The following is a 10,870-nucleotide window of genomic DNA, read 5'->3' on the forward strand; positions in this document are numbered from 1 at the left end:
GCCTCCAGCCCTCACCCGCCCTCACGTCCTCCCTCCTGTCACTCTTCCTTGTCCTCCCTGGGCCATCTGTCCATCCCCTTTGCACGAAGATCCCCCTCTCCTAACCTTTCCTTCTCTCTAAGAAACCCTCTCTCCCTCCAGCATGGCTGTTCCTTCCCGCACGCTTCCCCTCTCCCCTTATTCCTGGGGCTTTGGAATTTTAAACCACCCCTCCCCCTAGAAAGCCCCCTCTCCTGCTGTGGGTAAAGGGGGAAGGGCATCGCCCTCAGGTCCCCCCATGTTCAGCTGCCAAAGAAGGGAGCTCCCCCTCCTTCCCCCAAGCCCATTCCCCCTCTGCTGCCCCCTACCCCTGAGGGGGGGGCGCTCCGTCCACGAGGGGAGGGGGCTTGCAGCCCCCTCCCCTCACCATGTCAGGGATCTGCGGGGAACCTCGTGGGAGGGTCGTGGGAGGGGGGAGGGGCAGTGAGGAAAGGGGCAGAGGTCGCGCTGGACCCCTACCCGCCCCCTCCCCCTTGTCGGATGCCCCCAGTCCGCAGGGGGCCTGCGCGGTGCCCGTCTATCAAGGGCTTGTTCATTCTGGATGGGTACCGCGGGGTTGGGGAGGGTGTAGGGGGTGGGGGGGGGAGAGGTCGGGGTGGGGAGTGGGGAGGGACTGGACGGGGGGGCAGCGCGGGGTGGAGAGGAGAGACAAAGCAAAAAGAGAAACAATAACAAAAGAAGAAAATACAAAAAACAAAAAAACCCAAACCCCCTAGAACTCACAAAAAAAAAAAAAATCCAGAAAAAAACCTGAAATAAAAGCCCGAGAATTGTCTTCCAAGGGGGGTGGGAGGGGGAAGAGGAGGGGGACGGATGAGGACGTCTGGTTCTCCTTGAGACAGGGCTCGGCACGTGCTGAAAGCCCCGTGCCCAGGTCTTCCCTTTCGCGGGCCTCGGTTCATCCTTCAAGGAATTGGGACCCAGGCGTCCTCTTGCAGGGACTGGAGGAAGATTAGGGAGGCGGGATTCTAACATGGGGGTTCATTCCTGCCCCCATCACCTCCCTCCCCCTGACTCCCCACCAAGATTTTGCAGAGAGAAATGGCTTTTGTACCAGGTCATTCTTTATAATTAAACTCACAGTATCCACCCCCTCGAGCCGGCCCTGCCTCCTTCCTGGGGAGGCAACGGCCCCTTTTCTCCTGGGCTCTGGGAGGGTCGCCCGAGCCTGCGGGGTGGTGCGCAAGCGCAGCCGGGGCCCGCCCCCACGCGTCAGTCCCGCTCGGCGGGCTCCGCCCCCAGGGCCTCGAGCATGCGCCGCCGGACCAAGGAGCGGCGCAGGTGCAGGCGGTAATCGCCCAGCAGCAGTTCGTCGTGGCGCACGAGCTGGTGCGCGAGTCCGCGGGGACTGAGCCCCGAGCGCAGCAGGCGCGAGCGAGTCTGGAAGTCCGTGACCATGATGAGCCACCTGCGGGGGCGGGGGGCGCAGACGGAAAGGGACGCCCTGATGGTCTCCGCCAGCCTTCGATTGGCGACGCGTCCCTGCCTAGTCCCCGTGCTTTACCACGGTCCAACACCCAGTCACTCCGTCCCTAAACTCCTCTCCAGCCCTACCCTCTCGCCGAAATTAACCCGAACCCGGCCCTCGCCTGGGTCATTCTAAGCTCCGTCCTCCGTCTCAGCCTGGTTCTGCCCCCAGTCGCTGTCTGTCGAGGCTCCATCTCAAACCGCCGCTCCAGGGCCCGAGCCTCACCTGGCAACTCCAGGCCTCGCTCCTACCTAGGTACCCCTGCCCCTACTATGTGCTCAGGCCACTCTGCCCGCTCAGAGCTGCCTTTCCAGGCTCAAAACCCCACACCTCGGTCTTGCCTATCCCCGTCACTCCCTGGGCCACTCAAAGTCCGGTCCCCCACTCACCCTAGATCCCGCCTTCCCTCTGATCCCACCCGGCCCCGCCCCTCGCCGCGCCCACCGCCGCCCAGCCCCGCCCAGTCGCCCCAGGGCCCGCCCCCGCCGCGGGCTCACCGGTCCCGGCGGCCCGCAGTCCCGCAGATGACGTTCATGTTCTCAAAGCGGATGCTGCTCACCAGCCCGCTCTCCATGGCCCCGGGTAACTCGGCCTCCAGCGCCTCCAGCACCTCCAGGTGGGTAAAATCCTCCTCAGGCTGGGGGTGTGGGAGAGACAACTTCAGCCCATGTGGCCCTCCCTCGTTCAGTCCGGTTTCGGAAGCCACTACCCCCTAGACCCCACCTGCCGAACCTGCCAGAGTCCCAGGTGGCATTCGAGGGGCAGGGATCGCACTTGATCCCAGGGTTCTGTCGCTCTTGTCAGAGGGGGACGACAGGTATCTCTCAGATGGAAAAGCATCTTGTGTCATTCCAGGTCATTCTCCAAAGAAATCAATTTTCACCAAGCCATTTTGCCAAAAGTCAATGAACAGTTGGCCGAATGATTCACCAATTTGGCCAATTTTACCAATCTACCAAAAACTTTCCCAGCCACCTGCAATAAATGGTGCCGAAAGCTCCTGAAGCTTTCTGCCAGGATTTAAGTTGTACACTTTCCCTTTTATATTGATGTTAGCATTTTAAAGAGTGTTCACTTGTCAAAAGATAAGGATCACAGGGGATTTGACGTCTTGTCAATCTATTTAACATTCAGAAATACATAGTGATCACTAACCACATTTTCAGCACAAGAAGGTGATACACGGTTGTCATAGCATATAAAATTACTGTGGTACGAAAATGACATCATGACATCAGTCACCTCCAGAAAGGCTCACCTTGAGTGGGGGAAGAGGGGAGACCGGAGATTCCCTTGCTCAAAGCTATGAAGAAGAGGAGTGTTGGGTGGGGACTGGTCCCTAAAATGAGGACATTGATCCCTTGGTTGGGGGGATGTCACTCAGATTAGCTGAGAGGGCTCCTGGAAGCCCTGTGTCTGCCATCAGCACCCATTAACATCAGCTCTTCTCATTTAATTATCAAGTGCTTGGAACCCTAATACATCTCTTCAGACTGAGGGCAGGAATTGTTAAGGGATTCATGCACCGAATGACCAATTTACTGACTCTGTCAAAAACATGGGCTTTTTCTTATGAGGTTTTTTTTTTTTTGTTATATTTGTAAACCTTATAGAACTCCATAGTAGATAGATTAGTAGGACTCCTTGTGTCCTCGGTCTCCTCGCTCCCTGCCCCTCAGTCTCCCCTGTTTCTGTCCCTCTGTCTGCCCTCCGAGAGGAGCAGTGATAAATTTAACAACGGATCCTCCAACAAACTCATGATCAATTTCCAGCAATCTGCCCTGGTGCCAAGCCCACAGCTGGTAAACCACAGAGCCTGGATTTCAACCCCAGCTCTGAGCCTGTGCCCTCTCCACCACCCCACCCAAACCGTGCAGAAACCAAGAGCCTGGGCCCACAGGGGCAGGGGACGCTCACGGAGGTCTCCATGCAGAGGCAGAGGGGCTGGGCAGCAGGCGGTGTGGGGAACTTCCGGATGCACGGGAGCTCTCGGTCCAGTGCCTCATACTCTGCAATGACCTGCCGCAGGTACTGCTTCCTGGGGAGAGAGTGAGTAGGCAGGGACTTCTGAGGTCAGGGGTCGCTGCCATCACATTTGGGGGAGCTGAGGTCAGAGGTCATGGGGCCAGGGGCCACTCACGAGGATTTGGCAGGCCTGCCCAGGCCCCGAATCTGTATCTCCTCGGAGGTCTTCAGGTCCACAAGGAGGGCTCCTGAGGACAGAGAACTCAGTGTCAGCTGCCCCAAGTCCTCCTCGGCCGTGCTTTTGCTTAAATGGGCATCACCAAATGCTGTCCGTGCCACCCCAGAATAGCCCACATGCTAGTCATTGAGCTATTATCCCTCAGCTCCAAACTGCACCCTTCTGCACTGGCTCTGTGGTGCCTGGGCTGGGTCTGTAACCAGCTTTTTGCTTTGACAGCTGGGTTCCCATTAGGCTCTGCCCAAAGTGGGTGCCAGAGGGAGCCTGACAGGGAGAAGGAATCAGAAGGGACTTGCTCCTTTCCCTTCCTCTTCCAGTCACCCCAGCCTTGTTTCTGCACTGCAGGAGTGTCACTTCCCTCTAGTAACAGCATTTAAATCCAGTCGGCAGTTGTTCCAACACTTTCAGAACAAGCCTCCTGATTGGAACTTGATCCATAACAGCTCTCAAACCTGGCCTTTTCTTGACAATCCCACCTAACTGATCTTTCCCTTATGGCTGACTGTTAGTTTTCCCACGTACTCCATTTTCCCTTCCCCTATGAGCTGAAAGTTTTACCCAGCACACGGCCACCCAGCTGGAGACAACAGTTCCCAGCCTGCCTTGCAGCTAGGTGTGACCTCATGCCCAAGCTCTCTCCAATACAATGTTAGCAGGAGTGAGACGTGCGACTTTGGAGCTATTTGCTTAAAAGAAAATTGCTTGTCTTGGAGTTTTTGCCCTTAACTTTGGACTAGAATGTGGATGTAGCAATAACCCAGCTTCCACTGTGCCAGGATATGGTGAGCAACAACATGGGAGGAACCTGGGTCCCTAAATCATCTCATGGAGCCAAGGTGTCCCATCAACCCAGGCCACTTGCCTCCCACTACACAAGAGACAAGTAAACTTCTGTCTTCTTCGTGCTATTGTGTTTTGGGGGTCTCTTTGTTACAGCAGCTGAAAGAGGAGAACTCAGCTCCTGGCAGCTTTCATGCTAAACATAAACAGTTTCCCAGAACACAAACATCAGGCAAGGCCACTCTGTGACTGTGATGGACCAAGACAAAAACAAGACCACTCCCGAATCATGTATCACACAACGAAACAACAGACATTGACCAAACTCCCAAAATGACCAAAACCCCAAACCCCCTCCTGGTGCAGGGCTGATGGCTGCTTCTTAACTAACCACAGCCCTAGCTCGATCTACTCCTCCTGCCTCTGGATGAGACAAAATCACCTAACACAGCCCAGCTCCTGCAATAAGTCCTTGCTAACACCCCCTTGCTGAGACACCTTATGTATGTGCAATCTCCCTCATTACGAGTCAATAAACTCAACTACAGGGAGTGGTGTGCTGGGATATGTTAACAACAGGCTCCCTTGCTCTTGCTCAATCTCTTGCTTTCTCTCGCTTTCACAATCACACAGCATTTGCCGATGACCATAGTGTCCGCACTCCCACTATGGCCAATTTCATGCTCCCAACAGTTTTAACAACAAGCTCACAAAATTCAACACTCAGCCCCTATGGACCAGTATAGATGTCTCTGGCACAGAACTGCCACAGTATGCTCCTGGTGGCCTTTGACTTTGACACGGCTTAGCCCATTAGTACATCTCTCTGTTCCCTGTTCCCCCACCTTCTACCTGTCTCCCCAGGGCAGCAGAGGTGAGATTTTCACCCCAGCACCCCATGCCTACAAGCCACCAGAGGCTTCCCCTTTCCCCCAGGGTAAAGTCCTCAGTGGTGGGAACGTGGTCTGGGAGCAGCACCTTGCTGGAAACTCAGCACCTCAGGACCCACCCAGACCTACTGGATTGGAATCTGCATTTTAACAGGCTCCCCTTTGAGAAGCACCTACCCTGCATGTGCTCACCCTGCTGACCCCAAATCATTTTCTTCCAGCCATACTGGCCTCCCTCCAGCCCTCAAACATAGTCATCTCCTTCTCGAATCTGCCTACTTAACAATAATAGCAACAACGAAGTGCTCACAGTCCCTTTTAAGTGCCAAGTATTTTTAAAAAATACTTTCCACTGCATCCTCGAGACAACCGTCTGAGGTAGTGTCGTTTAACAAATCATGAGGTGGAAGCACAGAAAGGGTGAGTGACTTGCCTGTGGTCACACAGTCCAAAGTGACAGAATCAGAATAAAAATGTGAGGGACTGGATCGGAGGGTTCTCAGTCTCCTCAGGCTGCTTCCTCCCAACCCACTCTTGTCTAGACAACAGCCCCCTACTCCTTTCCCTCTCCTGTCACCCCATCGGGATAGGATTTTGTTTGTTTGTTTATTTATTTATTTATTTATTTATTTATTTATTTTTGAGACAGCGTCTCGCTCTTTTGCCCGGGCTAGAGTGCCGTGGCATCAGCCTAGCTCACAGCAACCTCAAACTCCTGGGCTCAAGCGATCCTACTGCCTCAGCCTCCCGAGTCTCTGGGACTACAGGCATGTGCCACCATGCCCAGCTAATTTTTTCTATATATTTTTAGTTGTCCAGATAATTTCTTTCTATTTTTTAGTAGAGACGGGGTCTCACTCTTGCTCAGGCTGGTCTTGAACCCCTGAGCTCAAACAATCTGCCCGCCTCGGCCTCCCAGACTGCTAGGATTACAGGCATGAGCCACCGTGCCTGGCCAGCATTTTGAACTGTAGATCTGATTGTATGGCCCCCTTCCTCAAAAACCCTCCCAGGGCTTCTCATTGTCCTTGGGATAAGTAAAATCCAAAGTCCTCCCTGTGGCCTATAAGACCACACATGATCAGACCCTGCTAATGTCTTAAGCCTGATCAGGCACCATCCTCCTCCTCCCTTGCTGCCTTCCAGAAACACTGCTCTTCTGCGACTTGAACTCCCTGTGATCCCTCCTGCCGCAGGACCTTGGCACGTGCTGTGATTCTGTGGAACTCTCTTCCCCTCACTTGACTAATCAGGTCTCTCTGAGTGCCCACGGAAGAGTTCCCCAGAGCATGATGTATTTGCTCTCATTGTGGTTGGAATTTTACCTTTATTTCAATGATTCCTTAATTACAATGTTTCTCCCCTACATACTGTGAGCAACACGAGGGCAGGGGCTTGTCTTTGTGCCCTCAACATCTAGCCAAGTGCCAGTTATATCATTGGTCCATAGTAAATATTTATTGAATAAAGCCTGAAGGGATATAACTTTAATATCAAATGCAATGTGTGTACCTTGGTTGGGTCCTAATTCAAACCAACTAACTGTAAAAAAATAAATAAATAAATTTTTTGAGATAATTGAGGAAATTTAAATATATACTAGGTAGGAGATGATATTCAGGAATAATTTCTTAGGTGTAATTATGCACGGTTGGTATGTATTTTTAAAAATCCTTAGCAATTAGAGACACATGCTGAAGTGTTTGTGAGTGAAATAAAATTGTCTGTGATTTTCTTCGAAACAAATTCATCCTGTAGAATGTCCCCCCAAAATTGTGTGTTGGGGTGCCTAGATGAAACAAAGTTAGCAAAATAATGACAGTTATTGAAGGTAGGTATTGGGACATGTGGGTTCATTGCTCATTATACCATTTTCTTTCTTTTCTTTTTTCTTTTTTTTTTGAGACAGGGTCTCACTCTGTCACTCAGGCTAGAGTGCAGTGGCATCATCACAGCTCACTGCAACCTCAAACTCCTGGGCCCAAATGACCCTTCTGCCTCAGCCTCCAGAGTAGCTGGGACTACAGGCCTGTGCCACCACGCCCGGCTAATTTTTCTATTTTTTGTAGAGATGGGGTCTTGCTCCTGTTCAGCTGGTCTCAAACTCTTGGCTCAAGTGATCCTCCCACCTCGGCCTCTCAAAGTACTAGGATTACAGTGCATGAGCTACAGCACTCAGCCCAGTATACCGTTTTCTCTATTTTTGTGTATGTTTGAAATTTTCTGTTATAAAAAAATCCTTTAAATTTCTATCACAAATAACTTAGAAATAAAAATTACATATCCTGGAAAAGTGTTAAATGACTCAAAAAGTGACTGTAGTGAAATTAAAGATGCATGTGAAAAAATGTGAATACAGTGGTTTCTCATGAAATATGACATTAGAAATAACAAATATTTCTGGATGACAACAGTAATTTTAATATATTTGTTTAAATGTATATGTGTAACTGAATTAATAAAAGTACAAATTTTAAAATAAGTACTTATTGAATAACTTGTAAATGCAATAATTTCAAACTTTTAAGGGTCATCTCAGCGCCCCCTTGTGTATGGTGGGGACCAAAAGATGAATGAGACCCACCACCTCTTCCCTCCAAGAATGCCCAGTCTGGTGGCAAAGGGAGTTGTTGAAAGGGGCTTCAACAGAGGTGTCGTGAGGTGGAGGGGAAGTCCAGTCTAAGGGCAATCAAGGAAGGCTCCCTGGAGGAGGTGCCCAGTGAGACCTATGGGATAAGAAGGAGTTTGCCAAATTAAGAGGTGACATGGAGAAGGATGTTTCATGAGGAAGGGCCAGCATGGACCAACATCTTTAACCAAAAGAGAACAGGGTCATCTGCAGGAACTTCCCAGAATTCTCTTCAGCCCCAAGACTAAGGAGCACTTATTGCAATTTTAGGTTATTAATTATTTGTGAGGTGGTATGTTCCATGTCTGCCCTCCCTGCATGAGAACAGGCTGGGCTATTTCTTCCATTAGGCACTACAGGCAAAATGCTTGGGACCCACAGGGCTTTCTAATGGTCTATGATGAAGTCTGCAAACTGATAAACCAATAATTTTATTGGTTCCAAAATGCTACAAAGAAAACAGAAAAATTGAAATGAACAAATGTGAATCTACAAACCCAGCCAACTGGGTGACTCAATTCCACTCAACTTTTCTGGAGCTATACATGAGTTATATTTATCAATCTAGGTTACAGATAGTGTGGGTGGGGTCTCCAAAAGAAAGATGCCTCCAAAGGCATTAAAAGAGAGACAGACCCAAGGGCAGAGAAACAAGGTCTGTTTTGCCACCAGGGCATTTGCTATGCCTAGCATAGCACCTGGCACAGAGTAGGCACCTATAGCATACATCCAGACAGGAGACCCCCATGGCCAGTCCCAACCTTCTTCCTCTATTTGAAGAGGGTCCATTCTTCACCCATCCCCAATTTCCTCAGGGATGTCTGTCCAGTTTAAATCAATGCCTCCCAACACTTGCTGTTCAGCAGAATCACCTGGCAAACATTCAAAACATAGAGGCTTGGGCACAGTGGCTCACAGCACTGTGGGAGGCCGAGGTGGGAGGATCTTTTGAGCCCAGGAGTTTGAGTTCAGCCTGGCAACATAGCAAGACCCCATCTCTACAAAAAAAAAAAATTTTTTTTTAATTAGCCAGGTGTGGTGGTGCGTGCCTGCAGTTCTAGCTACTCAAGAGACCAAGGCAGGAGGATCACTTGAGCCCAGGAGTTTGAGGCTGCAGTTAGCTATGATCGTGACACTGCACTCCAACCTAAGTGACAGAGCGAGACCCTGTCTCTTAAAAAAAAATACAGATGCTAGAGCCCCAATCCCAGAGATCCTTGTTAATTGAGTATGAGGTGGAGTTAGGTATAGGTTGGTTTCTTTCTTTTGTTTTTTAAAACCCTTCCACATGAAGTGTAACCAGAGTTGAGGACCCCAGACTAAAATAATCATGATAATCCCATTCTTCTTGCCAGGGCATTGAGGCGAACATGAGCAGGTAACTGAGTGCTGGCAATGAGATGTGAGGAGAGGTCACTTGGGGGCTCTAACAATGAAAACCTCTGGAGGTGATGCCTGGAACTGTGGCAGCCATCCTGTGACCAAGAGGTAAGCACATTGGTGTACAAAGGTGACATATCCCACACCCAAAAGCTGAGAGACTGTAAGAAATTGGGTCCTCAATAACATCATTGGGCTGCTGACTCAACTAAACCCAACCTCCCCACATACAGTTCTGCGTTTCTTTTTGGGTGAGATAATGACATTCCTACTCTTTTACAGTACACTAAGCTCAGTTTTCTATTACCTGCAGCCACACGCATCCTTACGGAGATACTACTCCATAAATGTTGAGTGAGCAAATGAATGAACGAACTGTGCTAAAGCCAGAGTGCAAGGAGGCAGTGCTGGCACCGAGGCCCAAAGTTGTCAGCAGAGGTGAGACCACACAGGGCCTCAAAAGCCAGGCTGAGGGGCTGGGACTCTCTCTTGGGGATGATGGGAAGCCAGGGAGGGCTATGAGCAAGGGACAGCCAGGGGCAGTGCTGGAAGTCAGAAAGACCCCCGGAGCCATGTGGGGGAAAGTGGAGACCAGGGAGGAGGTGAGGAGAGGGTCTACATGGAAGAGCAGAAGACCTGAGCCAGGGCTTTGGGGCCAGAGAGGAAGGGACAGGGCAGAGAGAGAGGGTGGGAAGATGGGGACCAATGGGCTGTGAGGGGGAATGGGGGGCGGGGAGGGATGGCACTTGAGGCTTGGCCCAGTGACCGGGTTGGCAGTGGGGCCATTTGAAAATGAAAACCAGGAAGGAGGAGAGCTTAGTGTGGGGACAGGGAGAGTGAGGGTGTCTAGTGTAGGGGAATAATGGCCTCAGTGGAGTTGGTAAGGCCCCAGAGGTTCCTGGGAAATGTGGTGCTGGATCCAAAGTATTGGCCAAGGAACTTCAGTGGCTCATAGGCAATGCGGTTTGAGGCCCAAAGGGCCAGTGTCCCCTAATCTGGTGACTATGAGTCTGGGGTGGCTCTCACTTTACAATGTCAGTGACTGGCTTAAGGCCACACTGCGAGCCAGGGCCACCACACAATGCCTGGATGAAGGGACTCCGCCCTCCCCCTCCGCAGACCGCTCAGTACCTGCCTCCCTGTGCACGCTGGGGTTGCCCACATTGTGGGAGCGCAGGGGCTCCACCTCTGGCTGCATCCTGGGAAGGTGGGTGGGGGATGTCTCAGGCGGGCGGGAAGAAGGGTTGCGAGGGGACCACCCACCCCAGCTCTTTCTCCTCAGCAATCTCTCCTTCTGCTCCTCTTTGAAGCCCCAGGAAGAAAATACAGAACTAGAAGGCTGAGACCACAGGGAGATCCGGGTTCCCCTAACCTCAGGGATTCCCTGTATGCCCCAATTCCTTCCCTCCCACCTCCCTGTTTTGTCCCCTATCTCTCTTAGTCTCCTGGAGCCCCCTTTCCCGTACCTCTCTCCCTCATTC

The 10,870-nt window shown here is 51.4% G+C and overlaps 1 protein-coding gene across 1 annotated transcript; it reads right to left on the minus strand.

Moving 5' to 3' along the window:
* Positions 1–1,085: 1,085 nt before the first annotated feature.
* Positions 1,086–10,587, minus strand: C19H19orf81 (chromosome 19 C19orf81 homolog). The gene is made up of 5 exons (XM_045531041.1): positions 10,521–10,587; positions 3,648–3,720; positions 3,425–3,545; positions 2,005–2,144; positions 1,086–1,447 (listed from the first exon to the last, which is right to left on the minus strand). The coding sequence occupies exons 1-5, from the start codon at positions 10,585–10,587 to the stop codon at positions 1,252–1,254; spliced, it is 597 nt and encodes a 198-aa protein (XP_045386997.1). The 3' UTR covers positions 1,086–1,251.
* Positions 10,588–10,870: the final 283 nt, after the last annotated feature.

Source organism: Lemur catta, chromosome 19, assembly GCF_020740605.2.
Source record: "Lemur catta isolate mLemCat1 chromosome 19, mLemCat1.pri, whole genome shotgun sequence".
Classification (NCBI taxonomy): domain Eukaryota; kingdom Metazoa; phylum Chordata; class Mammalia; order Primates; family Lemuridae; genus Lemur; species Lemur catta.

Bases quoted from the DNA above. Each gene is read 5' to 3' on its own strand.
- C19H19orf81 (XM_045531041.1), bottom strand. From the start codon at position 10,587: ATGCAGCCAGAGGTGGAGCCCCTGCGCTCCCACAATGTGGGCAACCCC. The intron at 3,721-10,520 runs GTACTGAGCGGT...CTCTGTCCTCAG, and splicing joins CAGCGTGCACAGGGAGGCAG to GAGCCCTCCTTGTGGACCTG. The intron at 3,546-3,647 runs GTGAGTGGCCCC...CTCTCTCCCCAG, and splicing joins GGCAGGCCTGCCAAATCCTC to GAAGCAGTACCTGCGGCAGG.